Genomic DNA, 20,386 nt, shown 5'->3' on the forward strand with positions numbered 1-20,386 from the left:
CACAATCTTAGCAGTAAATAGAATGTAAAAAATAAATAAATACAGGAAAGTTTGCTTATGTTTGTGGAAAGCTTCAGTGTTGAAAATTTGTCATGCATGCCATGCCTGCTTGTCTAAATGGTAGAAAAAAAAAATGCTTGTAAGCTTTGAGAATAAGCTACTAAACTCCTGTCCTTCAACTATAATGCATTTAATGATTAACTTCCATTATACCTAATGATTAATCCCTCCATCTCATGAAAATTATATATTATGTCCATGTGTCTGCTTGCCTATCTTCTTCCTTCATAACTATGAGTCTTTGTCCATGCCTGAAAATCTCAGAATGATGTAAGTTGGCTGATTAAGGATCCAAAAATATAGCATTTCTTTTTTAGGGTTGTTGCCTGATCCTTCCTATAAAAAATGTTATGTAAGAGTGAAGACAGACAAATGTAGGAAGAGAAAAAACCTTGTACATCCTGAGTTTGTGTATGCTCTGCGGAAGAGAGACTGTGATGATGGACTCTTTTTGACTTGGTCAACTCATTTACTTGGCTAATTTTATTCTAGTAATTTTTCTTTTTTTTTGGATATATCACAGTCTTCCTCATCCCTGTCAATTTATAACTTTCCCTTGTTCTCTTGTCTGGAATGTTAATTATGCCCCAGTGATCTCTGACGTGGACATACTTGAGGTTGCCACGGCAACCCCCAATGAAGTAGATGGTATCCATGGTGATAGACATGTAATCAGACCTGATGTTTTTGAGTGTGAGTAGCTGATATGGGATGTAGGACAGTATAGCATCTGGTGTAGATATCTATTAGTTTATGAATGCACTTTGTATGGTTTGTGCATGTGAAGTATTTTTGTCAGCTGGGTAGCCTACATGTGTTAATCAGAGCATGTCACACACAGTCCACATCTCATCAGCAAGTTATTTCTTGTCCTATATCTATTACTTTTGTTCATCAACACAGAAAGCATTTGATTTCTAAAAATCCCTAAAACTTTGCTTGATTTTCCCTCTCTCTGTTGTGCTGGTATGATTTTTTCTTAAACAGAAATGAGTTGTTCTGTTTCAGGAAGTTTTTAATCCATTTGTTTTGTTGAGGATGTGCATGTTTGTGAAGGTACTTGTAGTGTAGTTGGAGTGTTTAGGTAGTGCATGATGTGAAGTGATTCCTGTAGAGCACGTGATGGCTGGTGAGAGAGTTATGGAATGAGAGGAAGAGCTATGATGTGATTCGTCAAACCAAGTTATGGTACATGACACTATCACTGACAGAATCATTACAACTTCTGCCATACTTGATTGATGACATCATCTGGCATTCTCCTGTAACATTGACATATTACTTGGTAATTCTGAAATCTTTTTGTTGACAGGCAGAAGGAAAGTTTATCATCAATATCTCTTTTTGTCTCGTCTATTTTTTCATTCCATCTGCTTCGTGCTTCTGCTAGAGGGTGGATGTAGAGGTTTTGGTGACTTTGAATCTTTCTTTGTCAACTCAATTCTAACATGTCAAAAAGTGAAGAATTTTAACAATGATTATGTAATAATTTTGATAACTTTGTTATGTACCTGTGTTATGTGCTTTATGTCTTCTCTAGTCATATTTATAAATGAATGAAGTCTTTTGCAGGAAAAAAAAATGTGTCTCCGTAATATTTTGTGTGCAACATCAATTTCCAGAATGAAACAGGAAGTACTATGCATAATATAACACAAAAATGATGGTGGATAGCAATGAATCTTTTTGTTTTTATTTTGCTACTAACATTTTTTTATTTTGAATCATTCTATAGTGCTAAGAATATTCACCATCTGTTGAGTATATAAATGTTTGATGTGCATAGTGAGCAAATCGAGGCCTTAACTTGGTCTCTGATGATTGAGTAAAAACCACCTGTCACGCATGACCGCTCACATAGAAATATAGCTATGCTGCATGAAGAGCTGCATGTTTCAAGAAAACAATGTTCAAATTATCACACATTTACTGAGGATTGACTGCTTAATCTACAAATGGAATAATGAAATTCTTCTTAAGCTACCTTTAGAGAAATAGAATGATGAAGCTATTATTCATCTACATATGCAAGGAATGGAGATGTTACATTCTTTAAGGCAGTCTAAGCAGTCCAAATTCTAAAATCACCTGCTTTTGCATGCTATGTTACTTCACATATTCCTTCTTGCATTATAAGACAGTCCCATACTGCCTGTGATTTCTTTGGATTTGGATGGTTCATTTAGATACACAGCTCAACAAAGATTCCAGCTAACTCAAATCTAATCTTTTTGGTTTCATATTCTCCCAGTGTTTTTGATATTTTGTTATGATGATAATTTAAGATACTTCTGTATAGAAATCAGATTGCATAAATTATTTGACACAAATTACTATCATACTTTCATGTCAATGCAGTATTGCTATCATAAAACATTAGAGAACAGATATTACTGTGGTGACATGTTTATACACAATTTCATTGTATTTGAAGTGCACTGAATGCTTTTTGCTCACTAAAATGTCATACAGCAAAGTTTACCCAATTTTCTTATAAAGCCACTGTAATATTAAAATTTCCTCAAGATGAATGAGGACAAGAGAGCTCTGTAGTGATATTGGTAGACTGCCCTTTTTGGAAATAGAACACTGATTTTATGAAGGGAATTTAAATTCTTTCACCTTAAACCTTGTGATGCCTTGTATCAGAATGTTGAAAATGCCTCTCAATATGCATATGATGCACAATGCATGCTGGTGCTATAACAACACTACTGTTGTATGTTTATCATTATGATATTGATATAATATTGTAAATACCTCATGTTAATATTCCTATGGCATTTGCTTGAATGGATGTAAATATATTTGTATTTGTGTCCATATGTGTGTATTTTTATATACACTGTTGCGTGTATGTACTTTCAAACATGGTTCATTATAGGAATTTGAAGAAAACATCACAATCAATGAGAATAGAGAAATGTCAGTTTGTATGCATGGGGTCAATGGTAATGCAATACAATATCTTCATAGGAGTCCTGAGAGATGTTATGAAAAATATGTAATGTGGACATTACAAGTTCTGACTAATGTCTGTGTGCATGTTGTAAATTAAACAGTAAATGCTACTAACAAATTCAGGGATTTTTCTTGCACAATCCATTAAGTTCCATTTTTGTTCTCCAATCAAGAAGTTACCAATATTTCCTCTCATTGCCCTGACTTTGTTATCCCCTCAGATCCTCAAAAGAATTACAGCCTGCTGGACCAGGGTAATGTGTTGGTCCTGGTCTTCCTAATTCTGGGCTGGATCCTCTTCACCTTCTGTGGATTGGTGGTCCTGTACCAGTGCTACAGTCGACATCATAAGGGTATCTATCAACCAACTGGTACAGATGAAAGCATCTTGAGTGCAAGTAAGGTTTCTCTGATCTTAGTTATATCCCAGCATGCTGTGACTGACTGCTGTGTGTCTAAAGACCTTGGCACAGCTCTCCCTCCTCCGATCCCAAATCAAGTCATGCTTGCTTCTGATTGGACCTCCCTAAGTCTTCTCTTCACTGAAATCACAAAGTGATATTCCAAGTGGGATACTCAGTTTCTTCTTTCTGTCAAACTCTATGTGACTAGAATAAGTAGTGGATAGTTTTGTGATTAAAGTGTAAATTATTAATTACTTGCACTCATAGACACTTCATGTTTCTTGAATACTGTAGAAATGGGACAGCCAAGGTAGGTCTTTGGTTTGTTTAACACTTTTTGCTGTTAGGCTTTTTATTTCACTTTTTTATGAAGACTACAGAGTGGCAAGGGAATTAAAATAAGAATTTGATAGATGTAGGGCCTATCTTATCCCAAATTGAAGACTATCAGGTTATAATACACTTAATAGTATACCTTAACCTTACCTCCTAATCGGTTTGCTAGAGTATTTGTTTCATAGAGAATTAATCTGCAGGTGAATTGTCTTTGAATATTCACTCTTCAGAAGAATAACAAAATGAGCTCTTGCTATTTTTCAATAAAGGAAGAGTGATTTTAATAAATTCAGATTGCTAATTTGAAAAGATGGTTAGGGACTGTGTTAAGTTAGAGGGCAAAATAAAAGTAACAAATCCCATGCTATTCAGTTAGTGGATTAAAGACTGCCAGTGTGAAGGGTTTAGTATCTTCAGGTGGAGGTTGCAATTAACCCAAATTTCTGTTTTTTACATGTCACGTCAGCATGCATCAACATTATTTTTAATCTATTTTTGCATCTCGTCACCTCCATTGTTACTTGCTCTTTTGCCTGTTGTACATTTCACATTTAAATGCCTTACTTCCATCCAGTTTGTATGCTATCATATCTGTACAGCTCTTCACTGTATTAATGCTTCCACTTCATGTGTTGAGATATTTTTGCCTTTCGCTGTATGATGTCATAATCAGACAAGAACCAAAGTTGATTTCCAAGTTATTCTTACACACTGTACTTTTAATCTTGATTAATATTCCACAAGCATTGTCAAATTGTGCTTCAGCAAGAATTTTTAGAGGTGACTTTGTTGGTGTTTAATTTTATGGTATTAAATAAAGATACCCAAAAGTTTGTGTAATATCAAGTAGTACTTGGTCTCATCAAGAATCATCATGTACGGTGAAATATTAGGGGGGGGGGGGAGGGGAGCTGGAGGAAATTGAATATTTATTTAGATTGTAGTAATATTTCAGTCATGCCTGAGGATATGATATTCGTTATAACTTAAAGAAAATGATTTATGTTGTCATAGTCTGTATGGGTAATGGGAGATCTTTGTCAGTATCAAAATGAGCTGTCATTTTGTCAATATGTGACAATATTCAGAAGGGTTGTCTCAGCTATTTGTCAGTGTCTAAAAAGGTGAACAATGACATTTCATATTCCACTGTGGAGCCATGGATCTTTTATCATTTGACATCAGTTCTTCTCTTCTTCTACTTTCCATGCACCCCATGCCTTCCATGCACTCAACATTTGCCAGCAATGCACTGTTTGCCTGATGTAGTAATCTAATGTGTAAGGCTTCTGCTGTATGACGTATTTAGAATGTGACAATTTTGCATGAAAGCACAATGGCTGCCTGTGTGCTCAGAAAATGATGAGATTTCAAATCTACCGCAATCTAATACATGCATTATAATACAGGACACTCAGATTGTCACTATGAAAAGGCACAAGATTCAGTTGTGCATGCTTTGTATTTTGTGATTGACATTATTCAATATTACAGATTTAGCATATCACCTCTATCAAACAACTGTTAAAACCAACTGATAATAGATTGTTTTATATAATGTTGCATGAGATAATGGTATCAAGTCCTAGTGAAATTAGTTTGCTGGTAAATACTGATATGAGAGAGTGCTACAGATGTAAAGATGACATGATCTTTGAGGCATGCAAAAAAAAAAAAAAAGGCTGACATCAATAATTGTGTGTTCATTGTTACAATAAAAGTGATGTTTTCATGTCTCTTTTTCCATCTCTCCTCCCTCATGATATATTCACTCTACTTCGCTAACCAATCTCTCACCATGTCTTGCGATGTGCCTAACACTAAACTGGTATGTGGTACACTAATGCATATTTTTGTCCTTATCAATTTACTGATATTGTTCATCACTTTTAACAGATTTCAAATCACTTCTGAATAATAGTGTGATCATTGTGGCTACGTACATTATAATAGCATTCTTTGCGAAGCATATCTAGTCTTGTCTTTCATAATTCAATGTGATATTTAAGAGAAAACAAACAACTAAATAAACAAGAAATGTCTGAAAAGGTCTGATCAAAATTTCTGTCATTCCACTGTGTTCAAACTTTGAAATCAGATGCTTTCCATATACATTCATCTTGCTCTTCATTGTGCAAACATTTCAGAATGTCTCAGTCGGAATTCTTTTTTTTTTTTCATTTTGTCTGGCATGGTACTTCAGGGTAGATTATAAACCTCATACTTCTCAATCAGTTAAATTCATGGAAGTGCTGAAAACTTTAGTAGAAATAATGCCTTGTTACAGATGTTTGTAGATGCTAGTCAGTTTGTCTACTTAATTCATGTGTGGCATTGGTGAAGTCCATGATATCTGGTATCATCTTCATTATTAGTGATGGTGGTCTCTTCAAGCATGCAACATATTTCAACATTACTTGTCCTTTTTGCAGACACAGTGTAATACTTGTATGCATCCATTGCCATGACATCATATCCATGCCTTTTTCCTGGTGTTCAGGGCCTATCTAATTCTTGTGGGATAGTCTTTCATCATACGTACCTACCTCTATAGATAATACTGGCAGTATTAGGGCTTAAAGGAAACCCCTTCTGAAGTATTGTTTATTGAAAATGGGAGCAAAAGAAAAAAAAACAACAGCAAAGAGAAACAAAATGTTTCCTTCCCGAGATTAGAGCAAAGATCAGAGAAACTCTTCCTTGAACTGTCTTGTCTCAAGTCTTGATGTGATATAACTGTGTTCTCTTCAAGTACAATTTTTGAAGGGTACCAAGTAACGAGTGAGTTTTGTCTTGTCCTGAAATGTTTGTCTTGTTCTTCTTCATTGTTTCTTGAATGTAGTAATCATTGTATTTGTTGTGATAATGTGCAGGTTTCATTGATTATAGGTGTTCTTTTTGTTTGTGTTGTTAGTGTGTTTGTAATGAATCTGTCCTTTGTTTGTGTTCTGAAACTCAACACATTTTTCAGGGGTGATTTCAATTGACATTTATTATCAAAAGTTACCTAATGGAAATTTGCCAAAAGAGTAAAATGTTGCACAATAATACACCCAGGCTTACATCACCAATGGCACATAGTGAATTGAGTAAATCACATACATGTATGTAAGTGATTCAGTATTTTAGGCCAGAAAATTATAGCTACATAATGAAGCATAATGTGAACTTTGAATACCACATTGTACTTGACAGAAATTTATGTGCAGTGGCATATGTATTGTAGAGTGAAATTTACTGTTGATATTTGTTTTCTTGTCATTTTTATTTTTGCATGACATTTTGATGTTTGATACTGCTGAGAAGGTTGTAGGGATTTGTAAGATTACATTGAGGGAGAAAGAGAGAGAGAAAAAAAAATGTGCTTATTAAGTTGTTTACTTTGGTCTTCCATCAGATCACAAGACCAAGGAGCAGAAAGAGTCCTCCATCCTAAGCCCGAGTGGAAAGGCACTGCACTGCGAGCCGCCTCCCAGTGGCATGCTAACGGAGGCCCCGTGGTCGCCCCCCTCCCGTACCTCCCACACACCGGCAGGGCGGGAGAGAGACTCTCTTGGACCAGTGAACGGCCACAGCCTACCTAGGCGTCCCATGCCTGTTCCAACTCCCACCGTCCCACCGGCCTATCGGTCTCCTCAATCATATGCACATACCGTGGGCTCCCTCCCCAGTCCAGCTCGCATTAATAAATACAACAAACATGGACTGAGCACTTTCAACAGTCTGGATAGGCACAGAACACCAGCCATTCACAATCTGTACGTAGATAACCCACGCAGTCACGAACTCTACTCACCATACAATGGACGAATAATGACAGCTGAGGATAGGAGGCCCTCGGGGGCCTCAGACAGTGAGATGTATGATGATGATGTTTGGCAGCCTAGGATGGATGGAGAAGAGCTTGTCTGATCCAGCCAGGCTGTTGGAGTGGATTCCCTGCTTAGGTATGACTTGCAGCAAGAACTCTTGGATGATTCAGTTTACTGCTGCCAAATGTGTTTCCATGGCTACAGACAGATGACATCATATTCATCATATATGGACTAATGCCAACTGCATTCCTGGTTGTTAATCATCATAAACTGATCAACATAAATTTTGGATTCCTGGAGTGGAGATAGTTGGAGGATTACCTTGTGGCCAAGATGAAAACCTACATCAGATTGATAATTTGCCTCCATTTTTATAACATTCCATGGTTGATAGGAATGGCAGAATGCAGACCTAAAGGAAAATGAGCGAACACTTGAGGTAAACCTCCCACAGTGCCCATCGTTGTGTTCATCAGGCTCAGTGTCCGTACAGGGACTGACTTTTTTTACGAACAAGGCTGTGATTGTGAACATTGAGATGCACATTCCTGCAGCTACTGTATGTTCCAGGTTTGACCAAAGACTATGACACCCTGGATGAGAGTACATCAGAAGGACTTCAACGTGAGCAGACAGACTAGGGAGTTCAAACAAGAGTGGAAGTCATCCCAAATATAAAGTATATGAAATGATTCCAAAAATATTGCAACTATTTTAGAAAGAAAGTGAGAATTATTTTTATGTAGGCCATCAACAGCCAGGTCTAAGAAATGAAAGTAGAAGAGTGGCCACCATGCTAACTCATTGACAATTAGTGTTAAGGAGTGCTGTTTAACAAATATTTGTATATAAAGTTTTATCTGACACAGCATCACCACCAACTCTTCAGAAAATATTTATGCAAATGGATATTTATTGATTTTATTACAGATGGTTAACTGATTGAATTATGTGGAATGTGGTAGATGTGTATGTGGAGAGTGAATGAGAAGAGATTGCTAGATAATTTGGGATGTTTTATTTCATCAAAGGTAGCTTCGTGATTATGCAACATCAGCTGTTTTCTCTTTTTCCTCACCTATGCAATGTTGGCTCAATAACAAACGGGGCACAATCTTGTGTATGTCCAGTGTTCCAGTACCCTTGCTATTGACCAAAGGAATGGCAGATTGGAATGTAGAGCTTTTTGTGACTAAGTCTCTTGGGATCCAAGGTTTGGTGGCAAAATGTTTAACCCTGTCCAATGATGCATTTTCACAATACATATACAATGCATTGTGATGCATGCCTCTCAAGTCCAGAAAATTTGCAAGGCAAGACATTTGAACTCATGAAGAGATAACCATGTAGACCTGGGAACGGTTTCATGAAGTCATGACAAAAGTTTTTACATAACTCTCAGATTGGCCAAAGTCGCTCATATGTAGGTATATGAGACTTTCAAAGAAAAGAAGTCTCTCTGAAGTTAAAGAGTATTTCTCATTAGTGAAAAATCTCCTATACGACTCTCATGAAGCAAACCCCATAAGTGTCAGCATCAGCACCTAACACAAGAGATTACCTTAAACAGTCTATGTGAATTACTGATTACATTGTACATTTGATATATTTAGGCTTCTGTATAAGAACTAGTTTGTGATGACTTCCAAGCCAATGTCAGTAAATGCAGGTAACCACAAACAGCATTCAGCTGCTCACTTTGACTCTCTAGAAACATTGCCACGATCACCACTATGTTTGAAAGATGTATGGCATCTGGTGGCTGCATTCTATCAGCTACAGGAGAGGACACAAATGTGATATAAGTGGTACATGACCTTTGTATATTGGGGTTTTAGGTAGAAATGTCAGAAACTGGTGATACTTCTTTGCTAAAATATGTAATCCCTGAGATATAGTACCGAGCTAGCTACTCAAGAATAATGTACGATTTTGTTCACATAAAGCTACGTTCTTTTCATCACTCAAAAGCCAGCAAATTTTGTTTCAGGTTTCAAGATATAGGCCTAAGTATTCCTCAGTGAGCTGTATGTCAGTAAGAGTTATTTTGTAGAGACATGCGAGGATTAAATATGTTATGCACATTTATGTTGTCATGCTTTTCTGGTATTCAGCTACCAAATCAGAATCATATTCTCTTTGACATAGCAGAACAGCATACCTATGAAAGTTATAGTGTAGGCCACATAATGTGCATGTAATTTTCTCAGTAACCAAGTTGAGACAGCGCCTATCATGAAATGATGTCGCTTTTGTGGGTGATGGTCCTGTGCTACTTTTTAACATTTCTGAGAGTTTTAACAATGAGAACTAATTTTACCATGAAGTTTGAGTGTAGATTTACTAATTTTATAGCAAAGCTGGAACAAAGTGTATGTAAACAAGAGTTATATGTGAAAATATGTACTTGTACAGATGTCGCAAAAATATTGCCCTCTATGTGTTATGTTTTATGTGTCTGTTAACAGCGATCGATGTATTCTTGTAAAGTGATGAATTGTTAACATTCCAAATGTTTCAGTGATAGTAATAATTGCACAATTCCATTTGTTGTCATGGCGATTGAGTATTTGTGTGCCTTTATTTGAAGGCAAACCAGACTATTCTGGATTAAGTAGGCTAAATTCTGACACAAAAATGAATGATATGATCTGGAATCTTCCATCTAATATGAACAAATCAAAAATCATGTTTGATTTTTTTAACCATTTTTTCCTTTTTCAGGGGGCTAACAGAGGTTATACTGAGCACCTGCAATTGAAATTCAACCCCAAGCTGCTCATGATTTTTAAGATGTTTGATATTGACTGTTGAAATGAATTCACCAACATTTCATAAGGAACACTGAGTGTGTATCTTTCCATGTCATGTTCATTGTTTTGCAATGTTTTGTTTGAAATAATGTTTTTTTTTTTTCACTGCCATGCAATTTGCTCTTTGCAAACTGCAACATGCACAATCTTTTTTTTCCAGAACATGGAAAGATATAGCATTATGCCGCTTTTCCTTCTTTTTACCTAAATATGCTGCTTGCAAAAATAATTTTGTCACAAGCAAAAGGATGATACTGTGATCATAATCTGGCTGTATTATGGCATGCATCCTAAACTAATCACTGGGCTTAACATACAAATTTTAGTGAGAATATTTTTATAACCTGCATGTAGTGTGTGGTGTGTATACTGGGCTCCTGATGTTTAGTTTTCACCAGTATTATGCCTTTTGTCTTTCACTTGATTTTGTTGTCTTAGAAACATCCCAGCTATATGCACTGTACCTAATCCCATCATTATCCACTTTCCTGGTGAATTATTTCTGGGATCTCAGCATGGATGATTTGTCCAATTTAAGATTAGCATTGTCTTCCACTGTCAAACTAGAGTGAAAGAAGTTAGTAAAGGATAACACAACATTCTGATGAAGCAATCCAGAACTTTGGATGTATTAAAATATTAGATTTCTGTGAGATTTCAAAATCATGATCAGGTTCAATTTGATTATAGTTTACAAATACTGTAGCAATGTGTTATTCAACATTAATCATGGTGAATTCCAAGCTAGGAATTTGAGATCATGGTTTCCAGGCTAGAAATTTGAGTCATTGTTTATCTCAGCAGTAATGTGAATATGAAGTATGCAAGACAGAAATATCACTGTGTTTTAATTATTTCAGATACAATTGTATATGCAAGAGGTAACGTATTGAGCAGTGTTTTATGTTAAGTTGCACAGTTAGAATTCAGAACAAGCTGCAAATTTGTGTTCACAATCCCATAGACATTCTTTGCTTTTATATGTGTAAAGACTTGAATGTATGATCACCTCACCATGCCATACAGAGTACTAGTGTGATGTTTTCATGCTTATCATGGGTTTTTTTAACTTTATGTTGCATATGTATTCATGTTTGCATGCAATTTATTTGAAGGTATTCATTTGTAGATAAGAAATATTTGCTGAAAATTGAGTTTGCTTATAGTGTTTGGGAGTTATATGTATGTAGTACCAGAAAGCTGCCCTCAAAAGGGCATGTTTCATTACCATTTGCCAAATTCTGTAATTACAATGTAGCTTTTATCCCTCAGTTTGTGGCTAAAATTAGGCAAAAATTACATGTAGGGTTGACTTGGGTAATTGTTATTCACTGAATTTTTAAAAGTTTTTGTGTAAATAAGAATCCTGCTGTAATGAGAGAGAGAGAGAGAGAGAGAGAGAGAGAGAGGAGAGGGAGGGATGGATGGAAGGTTGAGAGAGAGATAAAGAAATGATAATCTGAATTATTTTTATACGATACAAATTCTATTCTGCAAAGAAGAGAAATTTGTAGAAACAGTATTTTCTGTGGAATGAACTGTCTCATGATCAGCTCCAAACTTGAGAATGCTCAGCTGCATTATGCACTTCCACTTCTTGACTGTCATGGTCATCAGACAGAAGTAAAGCTTTAATCACTTATCTATCTTTTCCAGAGAGCAGTGATGCCTCAGACAAAAATCTGACTTGTATTAGATTGACAGTAAGCTTACCCATCTGTGAAAAGTAGACAAACTAATATTGCTCCTTGCTAAGATCTTGTCATAGTTGTCAAATGATGTAAGTAAGGAGGAGCATCATGCTGATACTGTAAACAAATTGCAACGCCATTGTTTTCTATGTTATTGCAATAAATGCAAATTAATGTGAAGTTCTTTTGTCACTTGTGTTCTTTTTCTCATAAGACTTTTCCTTTTTATGCCTTTGCTCCATTTTGGGGTGGTCTGTCTGCCTGTACTTCCCATATAACATAAACTCAATTTAGGAAAAATCTTGTGTTTGATTGTCATTCTACATGTAACCAGGCAAGTATATTACACATGAGGTGTGGATGCACTGATTTGATTTTGCACAAATGCCCTTAAGATTAAAGGTCACTGAACTTTTGAGTTTAAATGTCTGACATCAGTTTTTAAAAATGGATTTAGCAGTAGAATGTAAGTAGACTATGGTACCGGTATTACATGTGTACATGTGCAAAACTTTGTTTAGTGTCAATGATCACTCTGTTTTTGGAGAAACGTGTCAATTTCTGGCCATAATTTGATTTAAGAATGTCTAATTGTGGTACAATGTATATTGAAAAGGGATATTTAGTGAATTAAGATCTGCATGTGATAATGGACAAGTGATCCAGGCCAGAGGGGGCTCAAATTGTTTAGCTAAAACACGTTGAGGACAGACTAATTTTACTGCAACACGCATTTCCTAGTGACCCCTGCCCAAGTTAGTCCAGTCAAAATAGGGTTTCACCCACCACTAATTGCAACAGTACGAATTCCACTGCAGTGCAACTTGTTATGGGCTCCTGAACACCATACTAAAAGTCCCAAGAAATCCAATGGGGTAAAGTGGCTAAATTTGCATAATATGCAAATTAGCTCCCACAATGATAAAAATACAGCGTTTCCATGAAAACTATGCTTCTAGGTTTCAGATTGGAAAACCGAAAGTGTTTTAACCTATGTTTACAATCTCAGCTACTGCGATGCAAACATTTCCATGGACATGATCTGGGCCTCATTTGCATAATATGCAAATTAGCTCCCCATAATGATAAAAATAGTGTTTCCATGAAAACTATACTATCTAGGTTTCAGATTGAAACACCGAAAGTGTTGAAACTTTCAGTTTAATGTCAGTTAGTGCGATGCAAACATGTCCATGTACATATTCTGGGCCTCATTTGCATAATATGCAAATTAGCTCCAATAATGATAAAAACACAGTGTTTCCATGAAAACTATGCTTCTAGGTTTCAGATTGGAACACCCAAAGTGTTGAAACATGCTTGGAATGTAAGTTAGTGCGATGCAAACATTCCCATGTACATATTCTGGGTCTCATTTGCATAATATGCAAATTAGCTCCTATAATGATAAAAATACAGTGTTTCCATGAAAACTATGCTTCTAGGTTTCAGATTGGAACACCGAAAGTGTTGAAACATATGTTTGCAATGTCACTTAGTGCGATGCAAACAATACCATGTACATAATCTGGGCCTCATTTGCATAATATGCAAAGGGTACCGAGCCAGCGGAATATTCAAATGCCCCAAAGTGCCCGATATGAGCATATCAAGAGTGTTCAAATGTGATATTTCAGTTTCTCTTCACCAAAAACAAACTTTTCAGCATTAGAAACCTAGCATGTATAATTTTAAGTGAATAATAGTTTGTTATCAGACAGATAATGATAGCTTATCCATTAATTACGTAGAATCAAAGTACGAATATAAACAACTGTCAACTTCTATAACTTGTCCAATTTTGCAATTAATGAACTCTATTTGGAGAGTTGCTTATTTGAATCTGGATGATTCAGCTCTTGCACCCTTGAGGGTTTTGAGATATTGAAGATAGCACAGTTAAAGGAAACTCTGTGGGTAGTGACCAAACTTACCCCTATCGATCATATCCCCACGGCCATTTGCAAAACATGCATCAACCAACGTGATTTCCGTTGTTCTAAGCATACAAGATTTTTTTTTTTTTAATTCGTTTGGCCGTCTAGCAAAAACTATTTCCATGAAAGTATATCTTTAAAAAGTGGTGCACATGAGTCAAAGCGACTCGGAGGGAGGTACCCGAATTTATTCCTATACCCTCACAGCCCGGTACAAAACACAGTATATACACGTGAATACAGCTGTTTGAAGCGAAAAAAACAACAACAAACAAACAAACAACCCTCTATAACATCCTTTTTGTTTCATTTCCATTAAATTTCAGTGGAAGTTATAGAAGAATTATTGTTCTACAATATCTATAAGATGAAAAGGCGAAATCCTAAAGGCAATGAAAAACATGCAGTATATACAAGAGCGAAAAAAATGTTCCATGGGTACATACCTCTGAAAAGTTCTTCCACCTGTCTAGCACATACTCTTTTATTTTCGCAAAATGCAATTCAGGTAATACAGGAGACGTTGCTTTACAATATCTATATTGTCAAAAAGTTGGACATTCAAACGCAAGCCCTTGGGAAGTGCCCAAATCACCCATACCTTGACCTTCGTGGTCCCAAAACAGGTTAACAAAACATGCATTATATGCCAAAGCAAATTCAGTTGTACATGCACGTAGAAAGTCGTTTTGCCGCGTTGTAAATAAAAAACACTTTACTTTTCATGATTTTTAAATGGTAGAGACACTGCTTTACAATATTCATATAGTCAAAGGGGTGCACAATCAAAGGCCACCGAGTGGGATGTGTTCAAATCATCCAACCCCCAGGGCAATATAGGAAACATGCACTATCATTTAGCATGAATATGTTCCAATTTTCCAACGGTTGTACAGCAAGTGCCCTATTGTTTTCAAGAAATGCAATATAATTAAAAGAAGAAAAATTGCTCTACCTTAACTTTATTGTCAAAAGGGTGAACATTTCAAAGCAATCCCTTGGGAAGTGTCCAAAATTACACCTCCGCTCAAGCCCCGTAATTACAACACACGGATACTATGAACGCAAATACTGACGTTCTTTGGTGCATGGTCTTAGAAGTAGTTCCGGCAAATACAGCTACACACTTTTATATCGATGAATGTCGTGGAAATGATAGAAGAAGCATTGCTTCACAATATCTATTCAGTGAGAAGATGCACATTAAATTCCAATCCTGTGGGATGTGCCCCAAAGTACCCCACCCTCACGGCAATATAGAAAACATTGAATATCATTAACGCGAATACACTATATGTTCCAAACGTACATGTTTCAAACTTCGATCATGCCATGCAGCATGGGCACTTTGGTTTTCAAAAATACATTGCAGTTAATAGAGGAGACATCCCTTAACGATATCCATATTGTCAAAACGGTGAACATTAAACATGTTAAAGGACAATCCCTTGGGAATTGTCCAAAATTACACCTCACCATACGCTCATGCACCCTTAAGACAAAACACAGATATTAGCAACGCAAACACCGTTGTTCTAGCGTGGATGAATTTAAAAGTAGTCCCGGCAATACAGCAAATACACTATTTATCAATGAAAAGTCATGGAAATGATAGAAGAGGCTTAACTTTACAAGATCTATACAGTGAAGAGGATGCACATTAAATGACAACCCTGTGGGATGTGCCAAAAATATTCAACCCTCACGGCAACTTAGAAAACATATAATATCATGCAACGCGGATATATATATGTTCCAAACGTACATGTTTTCAAAATTCCATCGTGCTGAATAGCAAAGGCACTTTTGTTTCCAAGAAAAGCAACTAATTAATAGAGGAGACATTGCTCTACAATAACTATATTGTCAAAAGGGTGAACATTCAAAAGTAATCCCTTGGGAACTGTCCAAATTCACATCTACGCTCACGCCCCCTTATTACAAAACACAGATATCAGCAACGCAAATACCGTTGTTCTAGCGTGAATGGTTGTAAAAGCAGTTCCGGCAATACATCAAATACAATTTTCATCGATGACAAGTTATGAAAATGATAGAAGAAACTCAACTTTACAAGATCTATACACTTAAGAGGGTGCGCATCAAACGGCAACCCTGTGGGATGTGCCAAAAATACTCCACCCTCACGGCAATATAGAAAACATATAATATCATATAACGCGAATATACATAATGTATATGTTCCAAACGTACATGTTTTTGAAATTCCATCGTGCCGTATAGCAAAGGCACTTTTGTTTCCCCCCAAAAATGCAACTGATTAGTAGAGGAAACATTGCTCTACAATAACTACATTGTCAAAAAGGTGGACATGCAAAGGTAATCCCTGGGGAGGTGTCTAAATTTACACCTACGCTCACGCCCTTTATGACAAGATGCGGATATTAGCAACGCAAATGCAGTTGTTCTAGCGTGAATGGTTTTAAATGTAGGTCCAGCAATACAGCAAATACACTCTTAAGTCATGAATATGATAGAAGAAGATTTGCTTTACAAGATCTACACAATAAAAAGGGTGCTTATTGAGGGGCGACCCTGTGGCGTGTGCCCCCGAAATGCCCTTTATCCTCTTGGCAATGTATTATAATATCATATAACGCGAATATATATGAAGAGTTTGTTTGCAAAAAAAGATAAGTCCATTTTCGAAGATTTTGAAGTACGGTCTCTGTCATAAAGTACAAAATAATATCTTTTAAACGATATATTGGTCACTACATCTAAAGGTACATTTTTGAAGTTATGGTCAAAAGAAGCAAAAATTTTCTTATCATTTTCTTTATTTTTCTTGACCTTTAATCGCAAATATCTCCATTTGGCAAATATGGACTTATCGGTTTTTGCGAACAAACACTTCATATGTTCCAAAAGTACATACTGTCAAAATTCGATCGTGCCTTTATATAGCAAGGGTATTTTTGTTTTCAAGAAATGCAATGTAATCAATACAGGAGACATTGCTTTACAATACTTATATAGTAAAAAGTGGTGCACATTTAAAGCGGCTCCTTGGGAGGCGCCCAAAGTTACCCCCTCAACTCCGCGTCCCCATATGCAAAACGTGCATTATGCCAACGTGGGTACTGGTGTTATGAATGTACTCTTACAGTTACCGCTAATTTGCATTTTATGTAAATTATTTTTGTACGACCAATTCGAAAAGGCATCTATCGTGTTCATTGACCTACAAAATATAAGTTCATGCATTTAAATCTTTAAAATTGGATAACGGGAAGCTGAGATCTGTCAATTTCCTCTCATTTCAGGTGCTAATTTGCATTATGCAAATTTTACTATTTTGCCCCGCTGGATTTTTTGGGACTTTTAGTATGGTGTTCAGGAGGCCTCAACGACTTGCTCTGCAGTGAAATTCCTACTGTTGCAATTAGTAGTGGGTTACCCCCTAAAAATCGCTAGATTGACTGGACTAAGTATACTCGGGACTCGTCCTCAACAGGTTAATTGTCAATACATGTACATGTATCTGGCCATAATGTATCAAAGCTAGGAAAGTTCAGTGGGAGTATAATTTTGTATGCTTGATGGAAAGATGTGAAAATAGAGGCTATATTTCTTCCATGTAAACTTGGGAAATGTTGACGCCAGGGTCAACGTTCAAGGTCAGTGAACTTTAGGGCCATACAGATTGCAACATACATGTACACATACAAGGGAACCTGTTACAATGTACAAGGACCTAAAAACTTACTGTTACATTAGGCTCCTTACAGTGGGACACATTTTGCAAAACAAAGGAATATGTACATGTAGAGTTGGGACCTGAAAAAAATCACCTTGATATACGCATTAAAATATACATGTAGGCCTACAAGATAAAGAGGGCATTGTTTTATGAGACCTCGTTATGGTTGGATTCCTTTGTATAGTGATTGTATGAAAATTTGATTAGGCATCCCCTAGTTTTTGCCGCTGGCTCCAGTCTAACTCTAGCTCAGTTGTGTGTGTTGCTGTTATAGTCATTGATGGATATTAAAGAACAGTCAACCTTGCCCAAGTCAAATTTATTTGGACAAAAAAAAAAAAAAGAAGCTTCCACTTAGAGACTTGGGGTGGTATTCTGAAATCCTTCCTAGGAAGAAATTTCTTCCTAAGTCAGGATTTTTTCCTAAGTGGTATTCTGAAAATCTTCTTAAGTTTCTTCCTAAGTCTGTTCCTAAGTTTTTTTCCTAAACTTAGGAAGAAACTTAGGAAGGGGGCGGGAGTATGCAAATTTCTGGCTTAGGAAGAAGTTGGTATTCTAGAATGCACTTAGGAATGAAATTTAGGAAGATATTTAGGAAAGCTCCACCCCTGTCCTTAGTACGTTAAGAATAGCAAACTGCAGACATCGTGATAGGTGCGCTTGTCATTCACTGCGCGCACATGTACTTTGATGCGCGAAATAAGCATGAGAAAGGGGACATGCCGCGCACACATGACATGTATTTGACCCTACGTTATAGTAAGATGCGATTGTCATTGGTTGGTTCCTTATGATACGGCATTCCGTATTGGCTTAAGAAAGGATGTGGGCGGAGATAAGGATGGCCTAATTTGCATTAAGAAGTGCCTAGGAAGAAATTTCAGAATACCAATTCTGTCTTTCCTAGGCACTTCCTAAGTTTCTGACTTTTAATAGAAAGAAACTTAGGAAGAAACTTAGGAAGATTTTCAGAATACCACCCTTGAAAACTCAACTTATGATGGATTAAAACCAAAAGATAGAAAGAGGACTTGAAAAGACCTTTGACGTAAGCGATGATTTGACTTGTGTGAAGTTGAATTTAAAGGAAACCAAAACCCAAAGAGAAATGTGGATTGAGTGAAAGCAGTAACATTAGTAGAACACATCAGTGAAAGTTTGAGGAAAATCGGACAATTGATGCAAAAGTTAGGAAATTTCAAAGTTTTGGTGTTGGAACAGCTGGATGAGGAGACTATTAGAGGGTATGATGTCGTGTGTGGACAGTAATACAGATGGATAAAGAAAATATGAAGGAAATTCCACAAAAATTCACTTTTCTAGCATAATGAAAGAGCACTTGATTAACTGCTTTCAAAAAGCAAGGGGAGTAGTTGCTACCCTTAACACATGTCAGTATCAAGTTGATGGAATGTTTAATATTCATGCAAAATGAATTTTTGTGGAATTCCCTTTATATTTTCCTTATATTGTTGTCCACACATGATGCTATTACCTCTAGTAGTCTCCTCATCTAGGATCCTCATTCCAACACCAAAACTGTAAAAATTCATAACTTTTGCATCGATTGTCTGATTTTCCTCAAACCTTCACTGATGTGTTCTACTAATGTTGCTGCTTTCATTCAATCCACATTTCTCTTTGGGTTTTGGTTTCTTTTAATTTTAGAAGTTCAGTAATGAAATAAATTTAACATGATTTAGGGCCTATAAAAGGACATCACTAGGCAAGGTTCATGTATTGCTTCAATTTCCCTATCACAACTCAGATGCTAGATAACATATTCTGACCATCAGTGACATTTTGGCTCACTCATTCCAGCTTTCTCTGTCAACATAGAGGAACTTGGGGGTGCTAGGCCTCATACAGACATTTTCCCAACTTAGAATAGTAATAATCAAGGACAGGTATTTTGTGTAAACTCAGTACAGTGAAATATAGATTGAGGAGAAAGTACACCCTTGTATCCCTTTATTCCCTGTTTATGACATCAACCCATAGCAAGTATGTGACCCGCTACAACAAAAAAGGTCCTAAAGTCACGCACGGTCGAAGCCGTGAAATTCGAGTTTTGAAGTCAGAGCATTAAAATTGATCAAAACTTATGATTTTCTGATTTTGATATATTATTGGAGTCTATCATGTCTTCTATCATCTGTCGAAATTTTGAAGCAAAATGACCAAAGGAAAGATAAAAAAATAGCGTTTTTCTGAGCCATGTTTTTTGGCGTTTCAACAAAGCAGAAACTTGTTCGAAAATTTGGATCGAGCGCCACAGATAGGTTCCGCCCCTAACAACGACCAGAGTGATCTCATTGGTCAGTTTGCTGCTTGCTGCTAACCGAAGCGTGAAGCTCGCACACTGCCCAGTCGACTGGTGCGTGCGGGCGGGGTGCGCTATGCTCAGCCGCTTTTCACATCCTGATCACAGATTGGTTGGTAAGGAGACCGCCGACGCTGATGTGCTTGAATGAACTCTTCAGGGGTTGCTAGGGCTTACCTTCTATTGTCCAGAGGTGAAAACTGACTTGCGTGTCCCTTGATCGCGATTGCGTCGAGAGGAAGACTTTTAGGGCGCTTTTCTCGAAACAGTGATTTTCCAAACGGCTCGACATGCTCTCTTTTAAACATCGATATCTCCCCAG

The 20,386-nt window shown here is 36.7% G+C and overlaps 1 protein-coding gene across 1 annotated transcript in view; it reads left to right on the forward strand.

Moving 5' to 3' along the window:
• The window catches only part of LOC140230394 (semaphorin-1A-like), a 70,298-nt gene extending 58,073 nt beyond the window's left edge, over positions 1–12,225 (forward strand). Inside the window, exons 19-21 of the mRNA XM_072310543.1 lie at positions 652–753; positions 3,243–3,419; positions 7,159–12,225. Coding sequence (XP_072166644.1) covers positions 652–753; positions 3,243–3,419; positions 7,159–7,673 — 794 coding nt within the window. The 3' untranslated portion in view covers positions 7,674–12,225. The remainder of the gene's footprint in view (positions 1–651; positions 754–3,242; positions 3,420–7,158) is intronic.
• Positions 12,226–20,386: the final 8,161 nt, after the last annotated feature.

This window comes from Diadema setosum, chromosome 7 (assembly GCF_964275005.1).
Source record: "Diadema setosum chromosome 7, eeDiaSeto1, whole genome shotgun sequence".
NCBI lineage: Eukaryota > Metazoa > Echinodermata > Echinoidea > Diadematoida > Diadematidae > Diadema > Diadema setosum.